The 21,470-nt window shown below is 44.3% G+C and overlaps 1 protein-coding gene across 1 annotated transcript in view; it reads left to right on the top strand.

Annotated features, from left to right (window-relative positions):
• The window catches only part of LOC135227042 (TP53-binding protein 1-like), a 125,132-nt gene that overhangs the window by 70,049 nt on the left and 33,613 nt on the right, over nucleotides 1-21,470 (top strand). The window contains exons 6-7 of the mRNA XM_064266835.1: nucleotides 7,379-7,489; nucleotides 14,955-15,017. Coding sequence (XP_064122905.1) covers nucleotides 7,379-7,489; nucleotides 14,955-15,017 — 174 coding nt within the window. The remainder of the gene's footprint in view (nucleotides 1-7,378; nucleotides 7,490-14,954; nucleotides 15,018-21,470) is intronic.

The following is a 21,470-nucleotide window of genomic DNA, read 5'->3' as shown; positions in this document are numbered from 1 at the left end:
CAAGCCCAGAGGAGAAGGAATGTCGAAAGCCGCACGGAGGTTTCAGAGAATTCCCACCGATCAGGCGTCCCCTCGGCAGACTCTGTAGAACGTCCCAGACTGCCAAGTTCGCCATTGAAAAGGCGTCCTAAAATAGTGGAGGGTGCGTTCCGATCGGCTCTGTCTCACTCTCAGGCCTAGACCTCTTCCAAGCTCACAAGCCCAGAGGAGAAGGAATGTCGAAAGCCTTAAGGAGGTTTCAGAGAATCCCCACCGGTCGGGCGTCCCCTCGGCAGGATCTGTAGTAGCGTCCCAGACTGCCAAGGATAGCTGTTGGAAAAGCATCCTAAAACAGTGTTTTTTTTTCGTCATCTGAGTCTTCATCGAAAGGAAAATAGGGTGGAGTTCTCACAAGCTGTGGAGACCTTCTAAAAGATCGTGGAAATTGCCAGCTTGGGATTATATCCCGGAAAGTTTTCCGGAAGGCTATCCACCTGAGAAGAAGAAAGACATTTATTCATTAAATCCTCCTTCCCCTAGATCGGATACGGAGAAAGAAGACGACTACGAAGATCCTAGGAGAAAGGTAACAGTAGATATCTTCGTTAATAGAAGTTTAGAAGAAGGATCCTCCCAGGAGAAAGGATCTCTTCCTTCCCGTTTAGAAATCCCGTCTGATAGAAGTCTTTGACAGCTCGGACGAGGCGGCCAGGTGCAAATTGCCGACAAGGCGAGAGGATTCTAAAGAGGCGCCTGAAGCGGCTGAAATGAGGCACAAAGCACCTGAAACGAGACGCAAAGAGCCTGAGGTGCCTGAAACGAGGCACAAAGCTCCTGAAGCACCTGAAATGAGGCGCAAAGCGCCTGAAACGCCTGAACTGAGGCGCTTGCGCCTGAAGCGCCTGAAACGAGGCGATAAGCGCCTGAAATGAGGCGCTTTGCGCCTGAAGCGCCTGAGATGTAAACCAGGATCTTCATCGGAGATGGAGTTAGAGCCTGATTCTGCGAAAGGTGAAAGACATTCGAGGCCTTCTTCTGATAAGGACGGGAGTTGTCGCACAGGCGGCCGTCGCCCTTCTCAGGATAGTCTTAATGCAAGTAAAGGCAAGAGCAAGATCGGTTTTTTTTCCTGGCGGGGACTCAAGATGTCGCACAGGCGGCCGTAGCCCTTGTCAGGTTAGAATCGGTACTGCTAAAAGCTCTTCACCTTACAAAAGCAGGCGCTCTCCTCCGGTTGCTCATTCTTCTCCCAACTTGATGGACAGGAAATGGAAGATAGATCGGAATTGGAAGCCAATAAGGGGGCAGGTCTCTCAGTTTATAAGACCTTAGCGACCTTTTTTATTGGAAAAAACTAGTTCATTACTAATAAGACGATATTAAAATCTTCCCCCTTCTAAAATAATGCAACCAACCATTTACAGAAAGAGTGGCAATCGTTTGCAAATTGAACAAGATTCGTACGAGCTCTCATTCATTGATTAGAGGCTCTTCCAGATAATAGAGGTGTAGAATACGGCCTTATATCCAAGAGAATAAAAATTTGAGGGATTCTCATCGATCCTAGAGTTTTCATTGCGATCTCTTCCGACTAGTACTAATTCGTGTTTATTGACGAAAAGAACGAAGAGGGCAAGATTTCCATTCTCTCTCTGAATCGGAGAGGAAAGAATGTAGTAGCAGGACTTGCTGTATACGACTACTGAATGACAAGTCATATACGCATACCATAGTTTGCCTTTGTGGTTCACTACGGAATTATCTATATCCTTACAGGATTTTCCTGGTAAGGACTTCGCATAAAAGGTTTGTTACGACAATACCTACTCAGCTTCGGTATTTAACAAAGGTTGTTTGGTTTAAATTTGCATTATTAAGAAATTCCTTAGGCTCGAGAATAATTTTATTATACTCTTTCATTGAATGAAGTAACTAGCAACTCATGATGAATACTGCCAGGCAGCGAGCGAGACGGCCGGGCTGTCATTCTAAGGCCAATACAGTACCATCCAGTGCTCGGTCATAAGCAGTCGGTTACATCTCTCTCTCCAACGGGATCGAATGGTTAACCGTATATTCCCCCTACAATCATGGACTTAGTCTCGAGTGGAGGGGATAGTTAAGCTAACATAAATAAAATATTGTCTGCCTTTTGCTAAGAAGCTTTCAATAAGAAAGATATTATAACCTTTCAATGCGGTTTACCGTAGGTAACATTATTAAAGGATTCTAACGCAGCAGAACATTATATTATTATAATGCTCTCCTGCTTTACCCCCCCCCCGAAAGCATGCGGCGTTAGAATACATGCTTAGTGAGAAGATGGATATAGTAGAGAATTCACTTTAAGACTACGGTATGGTCAAGTCTTTCGAGAAACGCACACAACCTTTTTAGAATCGGATATTGCTCAAGAGAAGATGGATGAGTGGGATGGGGAACATTCTCTTCGTGGCTGCTCAAGAGAAGATGGATGAGTGGGATGGGAAACATTCTCTTCGTGGCAGAAATGGTTTTCCTGAATGGACTATACTACGTATATAAGAGTTTTTTCCTACTAAGAACGGAATTATCATGTGAAAGGATGTCGGGTACCATAAAGGCACAGATGTTCTGGCACATAACATAAAGAGAATTAGAAGAAAGCGCCAGCCTGGCGCAATGAGCCAAGAGCACCATCAAAGGTATTTTCTCGTTTTAGTGAGTTATTAACCTAAGAGTCCAGTAGCCTCTCAGACAGCACGCTTGGTAACGGCAAGATTCGTTCCTGATTTCGTTACCCATTTAATCACTTAGGCCAATTCCACGACTCTCTCATATCGCAAAGAGCATCGAGAGAATCTTTTTTCGCTCCTGTTTGCGTTAACAAAGAGAACCTATTTGGAAAACAGACAGGGAATGTAACGATCCTTAAGAGGTTCGATGCAAGATTTTGCATGTCCGTGAGAACCTTCTCGATCGACGATAATAACTGTTAAAGTATGTCTAACATTTATTGCAAAGAGTTGTGAGAACCTGCGAAAAGTCTTCTTCATAGATCTCTTAGCAAAGTAGAAGACGAACAGTCTTCCTGTAGACTGCTTCCTTTTCCTCGAACCAAGAGAGGTAGCAATACACGCCATCTTTATTTTATAGAAAGGGGAATAAACTTTAGTCTTTTTTCCCCTAAATATATATTCTTTACAGAATTTAAGATAAAGGGCGTCAAAGAAAGAGAGGATAATACTTTATGCCTCATTTTGGCCTTAGAGAGGTTGGATTCACAGAGGTCACGTTCTTCTCACAGCATGTTTTTTGGAAGTCTTTTTTTTCCAAGACAGTCTGAATATTCTATCAGCATCTATTATAAATGGACCTTAACAACCTCTCCACTCTGAGTCTGTCTGCGTGCAGACTGACCAGAAGTGGACATGAATGAGAGGATTTTTCAAGGTAAATGACAATAGTCATGGACAAGATATAGAATTGCTGCAGATCGTGCTAGAGGGAATGAGGAAACTGTCCTCTTCCGATACCTCTGTGAACCACATAGCGGATTTTTCTTCCCTTTCAGAGGGAAGAATCACCTTTGTATATATCTGCTATCAAAGAAAGCAGTAAAAGGCTATACTCTGTCTCTATAAAGGGATTGGAGATAGCAGAGGATTAAGATCTTCGGGATCTTATACGATACCGCAATATGACAAGAGTAGGATATCATGTACTTCTAATGGGATCTTTTTTGTGGCCACAGATTCTATGTTCCGACAAGATGGAACTGCTCCTCATCAAACTTCTTTGAGAAATTTTTATGAGGGAATTCTTTGTTTCCCTTGGTCCTAAACGATCAAGAAGACAAGAGAATTTTTTTAGCATTGGAATCTCGCATCAGATTCTATGGAGATTAGGCAATGGGTTCTTGCCAGCATAGTATGTCTGGCAAAAGAACTAAAACCCCTATTCTTGATTCAATGTTTTCAGATAGAGGTTTCGTTGTCCAGGCAGGGTACTTACGTTTTCATCTACAGTAGAATGGTTCAAACGTTTGCCGACAGAGTCTTTGGAATGCGATGACGGCTCGAAATACTTCCCAGAAGGTGTTCAGAGGGATACAATAAAGAGCTAGAAATCAGGAGTACTCCCAATTTCAGCTCGGAGTCTCCTTCGACTTCCAGGCTTCTTCCCTTCCTTCTGGCAAGGATAGGGAAGATTCTGCAACGAGACACCCCTTCAACATGTAAGAAGAGATTTTGTGAGCACGGAAGTATTCAAGAAGGACCCTCCTCGGAGGAAGACTCTTATCCCTCTTACGGTTAGATATCCTATCGTCTACTGGATGTAGCTGATTACAATCACCTCCCCTTGCCGGAGAGGCCGAAGCTCAAAGTGGAAGAACTTCTTCCACTCTTCTCCAGTCTCCTGATAAACTATTGTGGATGTTCAGGACTTTTGGACAATGTAGCGCCAACCAGGTGCCATATGCCAAAACAGGCGTAAAAAACGCCAGAGGCAGACAGTTTCAAGGAACACTGTCATTGTCTGATGAAGAGAAAGAGGGGGCCTCCAACCTAGCGCAGATGCACTAGAGGCGAACAAATCGGACAGATAAGAGTGTCCGATGTGGGCATCGCCAGACATCCTCGAGACTCTACCAAGCTCGAAGCTCCAGCAAGTGGAGAGGAGTCAGCCAGGCGCCAAATAGTGCCAGTCTGGAACCAGGCGCGAAGCTACTTCCAGGCGCGAGGCGCCAGCCATGAGTCAGGCGAAAAGCGCCTTCCAGGAGTTAGGCGCCAACCAAGTGTCAGGCAGGCGTGAGGCGCCACCCAGGCGCAAGCCAGGCTCTAGGCTTCATCCAGAAAAGATCCATTTCAAAGGAAGCCCTGGTCTTCTTTGAAATAAGTGTGATCGCTAAAGCACTTCATGAATAACTTGATGATTCCTTCAAACAGCTGAGAATTAAAAGCGCTTGAAGTGCGAGCTTTTATGAATTCTTGTTCGTTACATAACAATATGTGGTGAAGGACATATTAGCTGTAACTTACGGGAGATGCAACTCTGTGTTGACTTCCCTTTGCACAAAGGAGGTCAAGTTGACCTACGAGAGATCCTTCTCTCTTGGTTTTACGTTGCTGGGATAGGGAGCCGACACTGATCCTTAACTGAGTGAGTTAATTTTTATGTTAACATAGTGTTTTTTCTTTGGTTTGTTTGAAAGTAGTTTGGGGATAGCTCTTATCAAACTAAGCACAAACCCTCGTGTTAGGATCAGGTGATCGGGATCGGTGTTGTGCTCCTTAATTATGCCCCTAGGCAGGTAGTATTGTCATGTAAGTGGATAAGACCCCATTGACAAATGACCATTAGATTCTGTCGAGTAAATGGATAAGACCCCATTGACAGATCTACAAGAACTCTTAGCCATAGGTCACATCCTCGCTGAGGCTCTTGAGACGAAGCAGACTACTAGCAATAGCTAGGAAGTCGACCCTTCGTCTAAACACATAGGAACCAAGGTTTTATTTATTTATTACCTACAACGTATGTTGTTAACCTGTCTAATCAGTAATTAGCTGTCTCTTACCCTCCACCAAAGGTGCCAATCAGTTTAAGTATATATCTGACAGGGAAGTTGAATGTATGAAATGATATTGTTATTGTACATAAAGTTTCATACATACTTACCTGGCAGAATATATACGATTGAATGGCCCACCCAGCCTCCCCTCAGGAGACAGGTGGAAGAGAAAATCTGGTTCTAGAAGGTATGGTTCCTATTCCTGCCACCTGGCAGCGGGGCGGTAGATCACCCGACCTACCTACCTGTAGCGTGTGCCGCGAAATTCAAATTTCTATCGGGGACGACGGAGTCTATAGCAAAGTATATATCTGCCAGGTAAGTATGTATGAAACTTTATTGTACAATAACAATATCATTTTATTACTTTACACTCTTAATTTGACTTTTATAACAGAAAAAATGTGAAAAGGGGGACTTTTTGCTTTGGCTGGAACAAATTGTTTTCCTTTATTTCTTATGGAGATATATGTTTCATATTTCGAACAAATCGTATTTATCAGCCTTCTGGAACGGATTAAGTTAGTGTGAGATACAACTGTGTATGTGAATTATTGCTTCGGTTTTCGTACATTTCGGATATCGTTGGAGGTTCTGGAACGGATTATGTATGAAAACCGAGGTTCCACTGTGTGTTTATCCATCTGATAAAATTACAAGGTGCCTTCTTAAAGTGTTAAGCATTCTTGAGATATAACTTCTCATACATTTTTCTGTGGCAGCATCCTTTAAAGATAGATATCCTTTGAGATGGCCAAATGCCTAATCCTGGTACAGTGCAAAATTTGAAGCAATCCGTTGACCAAATTACTTCAAGAGCAGTACAGTGGTCCCCCATATTCGTGGGGGATACATACCAGACCCCCCCCCTCACGATTAGTTGGAACCCATATCAAACTTAAAACGGCCTATTTTGTTAGTTGAAACTCAAGAAACCCCCACTCAAAATTTTTATACTTTTTTTTTTTTTTTTTTTTTTTTTTTTTTTTTTTTTTTTTTTTTTTTTTTTTTTTTTTTTTTTTTTTTTTCAATAGTTTTATCATAAAAAGTGTGTATTATGATGAAATTGAAAAAAAAAAAAGGAATTTGTGGATACTATTTCTCATGGAAAATTACAGCAAATAGGCGAATTTCATGCGAATAATGGGTTGATAAGTTCCAGAGAGAAATTCCATGAATGTGCGAGTCTGTGAAACCAGAGAATGCAAATACCGATGGGTCCACTGTACCTGGTTTTGTGTTGTATTCTAGTGACATAACAGTAAATCCAGTTCATCATAAAACACACACTGACTTTTGATGGTGTTGTCCTCATGAAATGTGAGAATGTGAAGCCCTAAAAGCAAATGATTCTCAGTAATGTTAGTGTTTTTATGAGTATTTATTAGTGTTGATATTGATTTTATGTTGTTAATTCTAATTGTTTCGGAAGACAAATTCTAAGTGTTTCGGAAGACATTGAGCTGAACCCTTGACCTGTTGCCACCTTTAGTCAATTTCCTAATGAAAGAATTCTAAGAGTGTTGACCTCTACCTTAGAACCTCTGATATATGAGTATCTTTTAGGTTCATATTCCTGGGTGTTTCATACAATGTCATAGTTCATTGCATTTGTGGAAGATAAAAAGCTATCTGTTTCAATAACAAACCAATGTATCCTCTTATGTGGATTGATTATGGTGGGATTGTAGGTTTACCAGCAAAAAAATACTGCTTAGAGTAAGTGAACAACTAATTATGTAATATTTGGTAGTTTAGTTGTTGATTGATTTAATGGTACTAGTCTGAGTAGTAAAGATTAGGTATGGTTATAGTAGTGCTAACATTTTGTATTGTATGTTTTAGGTCAAAGTACAAGTTCCCAGATTCAACAAAAGTTGCCAAAACTGGAAGAGGAGATGCTTATAGATCCCCGTCTTGGTCCTTTTCCATCAGAGGAGAGCCAAATCTTTTCAGGTGAGTGTTTTTTATTTTCCATAGAAATTCATCTTGGATAGGATTATAGGCTTGGCCTTGCTAACTCTCTAGCGTCTGAAATTATAAGTAAGGAATGCTATTTGGATGATGTGGGGCAGTATTTCATTAACCCTCTCAGTCCGGGCTAATATATGCTAATGCATATACCCTTGACCAGGCTAAATTTAAGGATGGCCAATTTGAAAGAAAAACTTAAAAGATAAACTCATGCATAGTACTTGACAAGATATTAGGCCGCTTTGCATCAAGCGACCCAATATCTTGTCGAATTTTAAAGGAACGGAAAAGTTATGAAGAAATTCTGTCAGTTCACTAGGCAGTTCACAACGCGTAGAGAAAGGGGTGGAGTGTGGACACTGACAAGGCGAGAGCACTCGGTCACCTTTTTAGAGGTTTAATAAGAGCCTGTATATATTTTTGGTCAGCGCTCCCACCACAATTTTTGCTTACTACATACCACTTTATTGCCCCCTGTGACCTTAACCCCTTCGCCACTGGCCTGCTACATTGCTGCTAATGCTTGCATACCGCATGAGACCCCCTGTCGACCGCGAGTATCAATATTACTTGCTCCCACTAAATTTTATGTTATTCATATTTTTCCTTCATATTCTTATGTGAAAACATTGTGTGTATGGATATCAATGAATATTTTTACCCCATTGTCAAAAAATTACAAAAAATATAGTAAGAATATCGGAAAAAATAGGAATATTTAGTAGAAAAGGTAATTGCAGAAGTAGGAACTGTTATAAAGTAGTAGAAATAGCAGTAAAAGTAATAGAAATAAAGTAGCAGAAAAAGTAGTAAAGTAGTAGTAAAATAGTAGTAGTGGTAATGCAGTACTAGTTTTTCTTAACTGAAACAGTTATTCCTAGGTTTCATACAGAAACAGCATATACATCAATGAATGTTTAGGCAGCTGGTAATAATAATAATATAATAAAACAGTAATAATAGTAATAATAATTAATAATGATAAAAAAAGCAACAGCATCTCGTGACCAATACGTATATACAGTATGGGGCAGTTTATTCACCCCACCCCCCCATTATCATCAGCAAGCTATAAAAAAAACACATCTCATCACAAGTAACAGGCCTCCATAGAAGTCCTCCTTTCACCTTACGCTTTCCTGTTGGAATGAAAAGTAACTAACTCTGCCCGAGCATTCATCCATTCACAGAATTTGTCAATTACATCACCACAAAAAAGGAAAAAAAATGCATCACGTAAGCAGATGAAATCTGGTGTATAAGCAGGAATCCCATTGCCACCCTCCGTGAATCAGGGGGGGGGGTGGGGGGGGGGTGGGTCTGGGCGCAAGTCACAAGATGGATCAGTTATGAACTGCCAGCCTTCATCGACAAGAGGTTCAATGTCTTCCAAACACTCGTTGTCACTGTCAACCTCTAAAAAATTATCACTATAATCATCATCTGATAGATTTGGCAGGTACTCAGACCCTGACTCTGAAACACTATCATCTGACATGATACTGAAAAAAAAAAAAACATAAAATAACTGCAATCAAAAGGGGAAAAAGATTTGGAATTCAAATCTACATGGTTTACGGACAAAATTGTATCATCCATTCTCAGATAATAGCCTGAGGCGCACTGTATATGTTGGCCAGTACCCCTCCTAATATCCCATATGAAAATGACGTCACGACGTCCATCGGACGCTCATTGGTTAGAATGAATTGTGGGTGGAGCTTCAGCACCTCTCTCGTACACAATACTGTGTCTGGAAACCATCCAAGCTAAAGAAAACGCTTTGCTTTTCGAGGAGGGATGAAAGACGTACACGCGTACGTCCGGTCTTTTATTACTGTACCGTAAAAGACGTACATGTGTACGTCCCAGTGCTGAAGGGGTTAATATGCGCCAAGATGGTGATTTGAGTCAACAGATAAATAGCAGAGATATGTCGTTAAAGCAACCTGGCCTTAAAGCAAAGCAGATATCTGATCAGCTGGGTGAGAGGAGGCATTCGGTTCAATGCTGAGTTGCCAGATTTAACGAAGGTGGTAACCATGAGATTCTGTCTCAGAAAAAGCGGCCTGGTATGCCTAAGAAGACTTCTGATCAAAGTTCAACTTGTTCTCAAGTGTCAATTAGAAAGTATTTGATGCTTGAGAACAGTCGAACTTCAATCAGAAGTCTTCTTAGGCATACCAGAGTGCTTTTTCTGAGATGGAATCTCATGGTTACCTCCTTCGTTAAATCTGGCAACTCAGCGTCAAACTGAATGCCTCCTCCCACCCAGCTGATTGGATATGTGCTTTGTTTTAAGGCCAAATTTCTTCAACTACATATCTCTGCTATTTGTTGACTCAAATCACCGTCTTGGCCCATATTTAGGTCACAGGGGGCAATAAAGTGATACGTAGTAGGCAAAAATTGCAGTGGGAGCGCTGACCAAAAAAATATATATTGCAATACACCCCCTGAACACCTGAACTAGCCCTGGTCACTTACCAGCCGAACCATCATTTATAAAAATTTACCACCAAATCTTTGGTTAAAATAAAACGATCAGTGTTGCCAAATCTCCTGGCAAAACACCCTCGTTACCTAGTTACCAGCCCACCGCTAGTAGCCCTGCCTCACGGGCCGGTCACACCTGCCCTCTCACGTCAATCAATCACTTATCGTTCGCGGTGGAGTACAGATGTATCCACAGCGAACTCCTTTTTCGTCTTGCCCGGCCTTCATTTGCACCTTTGATTTGATTGATTTTGGTGACGAATTACGCATCCTTTTGGATTACGGTTGGATTGCTCTTATACCTTGTCATTAGACATTGATTCTGCAAAGGAAGAAACAACACAGGCTACGACAACGACTACTGCATCCTCGGCCACGACATCACAGAAAACGACGAGCGGAAGTTCAACAACGTATCGTCTTTGCCAACAATGCAAGAAAAGGATGAGTTACCCTATGACACGATAGTCATTCCTTATGCGTAAATTGTAGGCCTGTTCATATAATGTAAAGACCCAGATGTTTGGAATGTCAGGAGTGGTCTTTGGACCAGATGTAGGGTATCTCAAACATATGAAAGGTCTCGTATTAAGAAGTAACTGTAGGCAGGAAGAGACTAAAGTAGATTCAAGATAAAGACTTAGAGACAGTGCTCTTAAGAGACTTGAGAGTACGCTGACATCGAGTATGACATCTCTGTTACCGATTTTATGTCAAGATTATGTGAGGATTGATCGAGCCAATAGGGATACTGAAATTACTAATCGTTCTTTTCCAGCTCCCCTGCCTGTTCCAGAATCAGCCCTAAACCGGTGCTGGGGGTTATGAGGATCCGCCCAAGCCCACATGGCAGGATCCGCCGTCCCCCCTGGCGCGGAGCAGGCAGTGTTGGCAGCAGATTCCCCTTCCCTCGATGACATCTCTGTTACCGATTTTATGTCAAGATTATGTGAGGATAGATCGAGCAATAGGGATACTGAAATTTACTAATCGTTCTTTTCCAGCTCCCCTGACCTGTTCCAGAATCAGCCCTAACCGGTGGCTGGGGGTTATGGGGTGGGGATCCGCAAGCCCACAGGGCAGGATCCGCCGTCCCCCTGGCGCGGAGCAGGACAGTGTTGGCAGCAGATTCCCCTTCCCTCGATGTGTAAGTTCTCAGATGATAAAAACTTAGGTCAGATATAGAGAGTAGGGAATAGGCTACATAGTTTAGTTTAGGAAGAGAGTGCAGGCTTCTTCGGGTCGGTTTTCTATTAAAAGTAGTAGTTTTTAGAGGCACAGTGTCCTTAGAGCATCTTTAGGCTTTTTCCTGCTTCGAGTTCCTTGCATCAGAAGCTTTTAGGCCAGGGTTGGTCTTTCAGATATGCTCCTTCGTCTTTAAGGTACTTTCTTTCTCTATCGATACGATCGAATTGTTAATATCAACTAATTCTCCGTTCAATGCATATGACTTACGATATTCAGTATGAAGAGAAATCGAATAAAATTAACTACGGTTGGCCTAGTGTTCACGATGATATATCGTATGCATATTCAGTAGCCTAGCCTAACCTAAAGTATTCGCTGTACAACATATCGGTAGTTATTTTTATATTGGCTAACGCTGTAGGCTTAAGGCATTCTTGACTTCGGATAATTCAATACAGGTGTAATTGAAAACGAACGAGAATCCGATCTGAGGATAATTAATATGATGTAATCGAACAGAATGAAGATCGATTCTGGTCCACTAAAGCATTATAATTGTATTATGTGTATCATCATATTGGCGTAGTATAAACACTAAACTCGGCAGTCATTCACGCTGGAATCAGCGGATGACGAATACGGGTTTGCGTCGCCGTATCCATCTCATTCTCTCCTGATTGACTAAATGACTAACGTAACAACACTCTCACTTATGCCAAGTTTGTACAAACGTCTTAAAGGAGGAGAGTGTCTTCAACTATGTTGACATTTAATATAGTCAATGAGGTATCTATCTTGGGGCATATAATCAGATGTCAGATATAAGGAATTTGTATGTATGACGTCTTCATACGTTTAACAGACTATTGCCGTCAGTATTTACATTGAGCTTATGTCCAATTACAGTTTACAAATTATTACCAGTCGTATTATCAAATTACAATGACAACTGAAATTAATATTAGGCCTAATAAAGTTAATTTAATTACCTTTAAATATTATTTTATTACTTTTCAATTAAATTACAATTACACTAGCTTGTCGTCAAACAGCACTATTGTAAGGAGGTGTGGTTTAGACAGACAAGGATGCCGGCTAGTCTATTTTTTTTTCTCCTTGGCTTCAGATTCAACCATATCACTTGGTCTCGGCTAATGTTTTTGTCCTTAGTTAGCATATTAATGAATATCTGGATACTTAACTTATGTAACGAAGTCATACTGTTCGTCTTACGATGTAATTTAATTTGACCAAAATTTGACTGATACGTCTCATTGGAAGCTAGTTTTTCCCTCGGGGGTTAGATGGCGTTAAATTTAGGATTCCGTTCGTTTTTCACTCGTTTTCATAGGTATTACGAACCTTACTTTACTTAAATACGTTATTAATCCTTTTGTCTGTGTGAAACAACAGTAATGAGCGCTTTCATGCTATTAGTTTCTTTTACCACGGCTGCGTTGGAATTCATACAAAAGCTCGGGACTTCTGTCCAGGTTGCTGATGAACGTAATTTTTGCCTTAGTTAGCTTCAGCTGCATTTATAACATGAATACAGTAATTACCGTCCCACGCGGATGAGAATACAATAACGGATGTTGCTATCGGATTCGATTACTGTCACACGCTGATCAATACAATAAAGTGATGTTGTTATAGGAGTCGATCGCATTAGCAACAAGTTCTCGTTCGGTGTTCATAGCTGTACGGAGTTATACGAGTATTATCGTTAAGATAATACCCTTTTAACTTGCTGCAATTTGCGGAGGTGGAGATATTAGACGATCGTAATTTCTCTCTCTCTCTCTCTCTCTCTCTCTCTCTCTCTCTCTCTCTCTCTCTCTCTCTCTTTTCCCTGATTTTATCTCTCTCTCTCTTTTCCCTGATTTTATATTCTCTCTTTATCCTAGACGATTGTGTTTTCTCTTTCTCTCTCTCTCTCTCTCTCTCTCTCTCTCTCTCTCTCTCTCATCTCTCTCTCTCTCTCTCTCTCACTTTTCTGATTTCATATTCTCTCCATATTCTCTCATCCTATTTTCCACGCTCTCCTAACACTGTACTCATTGTGCAACAGAGGTTTTTTCTTCCTTTCACACTTTTTCAAACTTTCTCAATTTCCCTTCAGCGCTGACTGACCTCATAGGTGCCCAATACTCGGCCTTTGGCCTAAATTCTATTTTTAAACCCAACAATCTTGCTGTCTGAGTTAGTATTAGAGTAGGGAGTGACTATTAGGAAACTATGTATAAGGTATTCATGATATCATATATCACAAGAGGATTTTAAGTATTAGGACAGATAGGAAAGAACATGTCTAGGTCTATCTGAGGGTATTCTTTCAAGTGCCACAGGCAGAGTACAGACAGGCAGGTACAACACTACAAGAGGACATCACTACGATCGACGACACCGTCGCAGACGCACCGATGGACATGGTTGTCTCCTCCGTACATGAGAGGCCTAAGGCCACATGATAGGTCTTCAGTTAACCTCCATACATGAGAGGCCGAGAGCCACATGGGAGGTCTTCAGATTCCCTCCATACATGAGAGGCCGAGAGCCACATGGGAGGTCTTCAGATTCCCTCCATACATGAGAGGCCGAGAGCCACATGGGAGGTCTTCAGTTTTTCCTCTACTCAGGTGAGGCACATAGCCAGCTGAGAGGAAACAGGTTTGTATCCCTTCCGCACTCAATGAGTTTTGACCTTAGGGTAGAGGTGCAGGGAGTTTTTCCCTCCACATATGGCAGGCCTAGAAGGCCACACATGGAGATTAGCTTGGACGAGTGACAAATGAACTTGAGACTGACTCGCGTACTCACTTAATTATTGACCTGACAACTAGTACAGTGGAGGGCCGGGCAGATTTGATTCCCCACCTCCAAATTAATGTTGTTAATTGGGCTAGTTCAGGTGTGGGCAGGGGTGTATTGCAATATGAAGTTTTATTGTAAAACTAATATTGTAATACCTACCTGAACACCTGAATGATTCCCACCCTCCTCCCCTCTCATACAGAGTTATTGAGTTATGATTGACGTGAGAGGGCAGGTGTGACCGGCCCGTGAGGCAGGGCTACTAGCGGTGGGCTGGTAACTAGGTAACGAGGGTGTTTGCCAGGAGATTGGCAACACTGATCGTTTATTTTAACCAAAGATTTGGTAAATTTTTAATAAATGATGGTTCGGGCTGGTAAGTGACCAGGGCTAGTTCAGGTGTTCAGGTAGGTATTACAATATTAGTTTTACAATAAAAACTTCATACTGACTTATTAAACTTCCAAACACGTGACTGAACGCTCTCGCCTTATCAGTGTCCACACTGAACCCCTTTCTCCACTCGTAAACTGCCTAATGAACTGACGGAATTGCTTCATAACTTTTACGTTCCTTCAAATTTCGACAAGATATTAGGCCGCTTGATGCAATGTCCACCCAAATTGGTAAGGCAGGGATTTTGGGCTTCTTGTCAAAGAGAATCTAGCTTAGTGGAATGCTCACAATAAAAGCAAAGTTTGTGCACAGTATTTGTCTGGTGCAGCTAGTGTCAGTTGTTGTCCCTGATATGTTGTCATCTTTTGATTGCACGTAACCTTGTAATCTATTATTAACTTTGTAGTGACTTTGACAAGAAGCAACATGCCTAGGGTGTTATTGTCTGAGCAAGTCATGTTTATATTGAGTAGTCTAAAAGATTCTTTTAGAATCTTAATTTTGTATCTTAAATGTTATTGTGTAGAATGTTAAACGTTTTTCTTTATTTTAGGATTTGAAATTCTGTTAACAAGCGGGGACAGCAGTTTAAGAAAACGACAGTCTTCTGATGAAGGTACGTAACTCGGTTTTCGTACATAATCCATTCCGGAACCTCCCACGAAATCCAAAACGTACAAAAACCAAAACAATAATTCCCATAAGGAATAATGTAAATACAATTAATGCGTTCCAGACCCCCAAAAATATTAACAAAAAATACATTTTATACGGAATAAACACAGTTTTACATACAATGAGAAATAAATATAAATGAATAAATGAACATTTAACATCACTCTTACCTTTATGGAAAATGCTTGTTAGTATGTGGAAGATGGAGAGGAGGAGAGGTTATTGTTTGGAAGGGGAATCTCCCTCCAGAAGGACTTCAGGTATCAAGGACCTATCTGGGGTTACATCTCTTTTGTTTTTTAGTGGCACTATCCGAGGTTACTTCCCCTCTTCAATTTTTACTGTCACTGAGACCAACTTGAGAGTTACTGGACACAGTGTCCAAGGTCGCGGCCACCTCCGGTAATATTACTCCTGAAGGGGACCTGGCTTTCAGGAGACTTTGCCAGTCTGGAGGTGGGGCCATTTCCTACCTCGCCCACCAGACGGTAAACCTGTGGGCCAACCTTGTACTTAGGCGTAGGGACGCAGTCCTTACCCGAGTGTCCAGGGTGGCTGGGCGTGAGGCGGCATTAGGACTTCGCAACGGATCTGTACGGAGTTCCTCCTCTCTCTTCCCTGGCGAGATGGTGAACGCTGCGGTGGAAAGACGCCGCACTGATGACTGTGACCGTCTGGTACACCAGGCAGTTTCGAAGACTTCTGGGCAGCCTCGATCAACTGCGGCCAAGCCTAAGAGTTTGGTTAGCGCTTCCTCGGCTGCTAAGACGGTTACCTCGTCTAAGCCCCGAGGAAAGACTCTGCCTTCGACTTCTGCCAGGGGAGGTCACCATCAGCCCGCCTCCCAGCCCTCCTTTCCACGAGGAGGGGCAGGGAAGAAGTCGAAGAGAGGCGGGAAATGCTAGGGACAGTGTTCCTCCTCACCTGCTGCCGGAAGTGGGGGGGTGCCTGGCGAGCCGTGGGGCAACATGGCAGCGCTACGGTGCCGAGACCTGGATAGTAGACGTCCTTCGGGAGGGATATCTACTGCCCTTCGAATCTCGGCCACCCCTCACCTCCAACTCGGTCCATCTTCAAACCTACGTTCCGGGAACATCAAAGGACGTAGCCCTTCGACAGGAGACCAAGACCATGCTGAGCAAAGGAGCTGTGAAGATCATCAGGGATCAGTCGCCGGGCTTCTACAGCCGCCTCTTCCTGGTGGAGAAGTCTTCGGGGGCTGGCGCCCGGTGATAGATCTCTCTCCCCTGAACCGATTCGTTCGCCAGTCTCAGTTCACGATGGAGACGGCACGTTCCTTGCTCGACTCCATCAGGGAGAACGATTTCATGCTTTCAGTGGATTTGAAGGACGCGTATTTCCAGATACCTGTCCGTCAGTCCTCCAGGAAGTACCTCCGCTTCATCCTCGACGGGACGGTGTACCAATTCAGGGCACTTTGCTTCGGTCTCTCAACCGCCCCACAGGTGTTCACGCTGGTGTCTGCTTAGGCCCACTCATCCGGGATACGTCTTCTGAGGTATCTCAACGACTGGATAGTCCTGGCGAGCTCCCACTCGCAGTTGCTACGGGACAGGGATCGACTTCTCGAATTCTGCCACAATCTGGGGATCGTGGTGAACTTCGAGAAGTCCGATCTCGAACCCAAGCAGAGGATGAAGTACCTGGGTATGCTGATCAACACGGTAGCAGGGCGAGTCTTCCCTGCAGACTCGCGGATCAGCAGATTCAGGGAGGCAGCCGACCGGTTCCTGTCTCAGCAGGAACAGTCAGCTCAGCAATGGCAAGTCATGATCGGCCACCTGTCGTCACTCGAGAAGTAAGTCCCTCACGGGTGTCTTCACCTGCGGTCTCTTCAGTGGAGACTAAAGGAGAGTTGGTCACAGGCAGAGGACCCACCATACTTCCCTGTGTCCCTCACGGAGGAGGTGAGGCAGGACCTAGCCTGGTGGCTGGACGACAGGAACCTCTTAAGAGGAGTGCCTCTCCGCACTCCCTCCCCGGAGATGTTGCTGTTCTCAGACGCATCCACTGAGGGATGGGGCGCACACCTGGAGGAGTTGCTGACTGCAGGAGTGTGGGATCATCATGACAAGCACCTTCAAATCAATGTCCTAGAGCTCAAGGCAGCGTTCCTCGCTCTCCAAGACTTCCGGGACCGCTTGATGGGACACTCGGTGGTGTTGATGTGCGACAACACCACGGTAGTGGCATACGTCAACAAACGGGGGGCCTAGTGTCCCTCCCGTTGCACCAGTTGACTGCAAGTGCACGAGTGGGCCATGGCTCACTCGGTAGAGCTGTCAGCCCCGCTACATTCCAGGCAAGATGAATGTAGTAGCAGACAAGCTCAGCCGTCAGGATCAGGTGATAGGGACCGAACACCAGGACGTGGCGGAAAGGCTCTTCAACCTGTGGGGGCATCCAGTAGTGGATCTGTTCACCACCCGGCACAACAGAAAACTCCAGGTTTTCTTTTCAGCCATGCCGGACCCATGGGCAGCTGCAGAGGACACTCTCTAACACCTTTGGGACAACCACTTCGCTTACGCCTTTCCCCCATTCAGCCTGATTCGCAAGGTGATCAGCCGAGTGCTGGCCACCCTGAATCTCAGGATGATCCTGGTGGCTCCCAAATGGGCCCAGGCCATTTGGTATCCGGACCTGCTGGCTCTGCTTGCAGAAGCACCGAGAGAGATTCCCCTTGGCACAACCTTCTCGCCCAGCCACACGTAGAACGGTACCACCGGACAGTCCATGGCTGTTATCCACGATCTCTTGCGAGCGAGAGGGTCTATCTCCTCTCAGAGCCACTCTTCAGCAGGTAGCGGATTTCCTCGTTTTTCTTCGCCGAGACACAGTCAAAGGATATAGAGCCACCCTGGCCCTGGTCCTGAAACTGAGGGGAGTGGATATCTCGGACTCGTTCGAGATCTCCCTGCTTATGAGGAGCTTTGAGAGGTCTTGCCCACCCAGGGAACTCAGGCCCTTGGGGTGGGATGTGACTCTCGTCCTTAGGAGTTTGATTCAAAGACCCTTCGAGCCACTCCGAGAGTCGTCAGACAGGGATCTGACCCTCAAGACCCTCTTCTTGCTGGCCCTGGCATCGGCGAAGAGAGTAGGGGAACTTCATGGTCTTTCCTTCGACGTTAAACATACCAGGGGATGGGGATCTGTGACGCTCGATTTTGTCCCGAACTTCGTAGCTAAGACTCAGAATCCATCGATCCCTGACGACAGGTTTGAGTCTTTCACAATCCCCTCACTATTGGATTTCACTGACAACGATACGGATGAGATGCTGCTTTGTCCTGTGAGGGCGCTACGACGCTATCTGAAGAGAACTCGACACCTCAGGTCTGAGTGTTGACGCCTCTTCATTAGCACCGGGGTGACCAAGAAAGAAGTATCCAAGAACACACTTTCTTTCTGGCTACGTGAGGTAATCAGGAGGGTGTATGAAGCTGATGGTAGCGACGACATCCGTACCCTTCGTCCGAGAGCCCACGAAGTCAGAGGCATTGGTCCTTCCCTTACGTTCCGCAAGAACTTCTCCGTGGCGCAGGACATGAAGGCAGGGGTCTGGGGCAACCAGACCACCTTCACCTCCTTCTACCTTCGGGATATTGGCCCACAGGTCCTTGGATATTTTTTCCTTGGGACCCGTGGTGGCTGCTCAACACGTTGTGTAGCTTACCCGGCACCCGAGCAGGCAGAACAGCATCGATTCCTGGTGTGACTGCAAGAATGGATGAGTGAATGAGAGTGTGACTGGCTTCTCTTCCTCCTTCGTTCTTCCTCCTTTACCTGTGGGCAGAGGGACACGGTCGTCACCCCGCTGGAAACAGGAGAAGATGCAGGTAAGCTACTCGACCGAGCCCCATCCTATCCCTTTCATTAGGGATATGAGTGAATATCCACCACTTCCCCCAACAAGGGGGGAGAAGTGGAAGCCAACAAGAGACAAACCCATGACTTTATATTGCCTCTTGCAATAGGAACAAGTTCTTACTTGTTAGTTTTGAGAGGTACACTTGCCTTCCTCTTATTACTTGGGTCCAGAGGTCTGACCATTGATCCTGCTGTACATACCCCGATCAATTGGGCAGAGGCTAGGATCCCTCCCTCTGCTCTTACGACCAGGGAGGGAATCCAAGGTTGGGCGAACACCAGTCTGTTCTTAAGACTCAGATTCCTCCCACCAAGAAGTGAGTCTTCCTATTGTAAAAGGACCGATGGTTAGTATTACGTATCGGAACAATTGGCAATTTGCCGAAAATTGCATTTTTCCTAACTATACAAGCCTGAGGTCCTTTACATATAGTCCCACCTCATGCCACCCTTCACTCTGCATTTTTCCTGGGCCTAAAGCAAAAGTGATTCTTCACCTCCCAGACGCGCGGCGCGCGCACTGTCGGACAAGCAGTTAACTACCGAACTCCCTTGTTCGAAGCTTACGACCGTTCCAGCTGCCGCTAGTTACCTTCCTATTGTAAACGGACCTCAGGTTTGTATAGTTAGGAAAAATGCAATTTTCGACAAATTGCCATTTTAACACTCACCACAGCAACATAATCCAATCTGTGCAAGAAGTTGTCATTGGTGGTCAGTAGTTTTGTTTACTTTCTGCCGCATCCCATGGCGTTATGCTTCGTGCGCACTGATTGGCCGAGAGAGCGCGAGCGCTCTGGTTGGCTGAGACGCCTACTCACTCATTGACGAAGCAGTGATTGGCTGCCGCTTTCCCTGAGAATCTCGATGCTGAGTGGTGGAGGGACGCGATGCAAGATGACACCTTCTGTCTGAGCATTTATTCGCCGCGCACTACAAATTTTTCAGGCGAAACATGCATTGGCTTCTATGGCATTTTCGACCATATTGTAGGGCCAGAAAGTGCCATATCCACATTGAGAAAAGTTTTTATGCCCACGATGAACCGTTTTCTGTGAAAATCTCAGTTTTGGTGGTGGTTGCGCTTAGCGCCTGGTTCTCACGTCCTCAATTAGTTCTTTACCCTGTTAGGCTCTCTCATGCTATTTACATCGCACAAAGAACATTCAGGGTTGTCTCCGTCGTCTGTTTGTTTCACCCCGAAATGTCAAGAGACCTATGTCAAAGAATGGTGTATCCTTTTCCTCAGAGATCTTATTTTTAAAACTGGTGGTTCAGTTGCCTGTGAAGGCCAGGCACCTAGAGCATGCAGTATTTAGAGCGGTCGCTACGTTGGTAGCTTTTATGAAGAATGTCGCTGTCCCCAAGGTGCTTGAGGTGGTAACTTGGCATTCTAATTCTGTTATTGCATCCATTTTATTTGAGGGATGTATATCTAGTTTTAGGTGACCTTCGTTCTTTGGGCCTGTTGGTGACGGCAGGACAGGTCGTCAGACAGGAGAATTAGGTAGTCTTCCTGTTTTACGTTTGTTCGCTACCCGTATCTTATTTTTGTTGAATTTTTATTTGTTTTTTGCATTATAACTTTAGTGGGCAGGTTTTAGTTTAGTTAGACATTCATGTGTTGTTGATGACGTTAGGACTGGCCGCTTTGATGACTCACGCTTTTTCCATTGTCATTATAACATTGGACTAGTTGCTGGGTTGTCGACGCTGGCAGCTACACTTCTCCCAAAGTCAATTCTGACTTGGATTAGTCACTGGTTTGCCTGTCCTGATGACTCACACTTCTCCCATTGTCTGTCTGAACATGGAATTAGTCAATGGGTCATTGCTGTCATATGGCGACTCGTTCACCATCTACTTTTTGTCTCACCATTTTTCTCGGAGTCAGACTATCATGCGAGATCAGGCAGCATTCAGTAGCTCCTGAGTTTCTTGTTGACGAAATCGGATCTTGTCTTCTGATGTAGGGACGTGGTCGGTGAGGTTGATATGCTCCTCACACCCTTGTGGGAGGCGTATCTTGCCCCCGTTGAGGGCAACGAGCTTCTTAGTAACTGTCCTGTTCTTCCTTTCAGCATCTCTCTCTCCCAAGCGCTGAATACCAGAGACGACCCCGCCCTGACATTGACCTCGCTTATGGAATGATGTCAACACCGACGACGACCCCTGCTTTATCTGGACCTGAGGAATGCCCTTCCATACAAGCGCCTCAGTGGCGTGATTGGTATGGTTTTGACCTGCCATCTCGGTGGCTGCGAGTTCAATTGGCATTCCATTGAGGGGTCAGAGATGTGTATTTCTGGTGATAGGAGTTCACTCTTGACATAGTTCAGAAGTCATGTAAAGCTTTTGGTCCTGTTGCTGAATAACCACTGGTTCCATGCAACGTAAAAACACCATACAAGCAAACAAAAGCCTTTCCATACACCAGTATTCTGATAATACCAGTTTTTTACTAATAAATCCTATTGTAAATAAAATACCACTTTCAGCATTA

The sequence above is a fragment of the Macrobrachium nipponense genome, chromosome 15 (assembly GCF_015104395.2).
Source record: "Macrobrachium nipponense isolate FS-2020 chromosome 15, ASM1510439v2, whole genome shotgun sequence".
Taxonomy (NCBI): domain Eukaryota; kingdom Metazoa; phylum Arthropoda; class Malacostraca; order Decapoda; family Palaemonidae; genus Macrobrachium; species Macrobrachium nipponense.
This window is presented reverse-complemented; position numbering and strand designations above follow the sequence as displayed.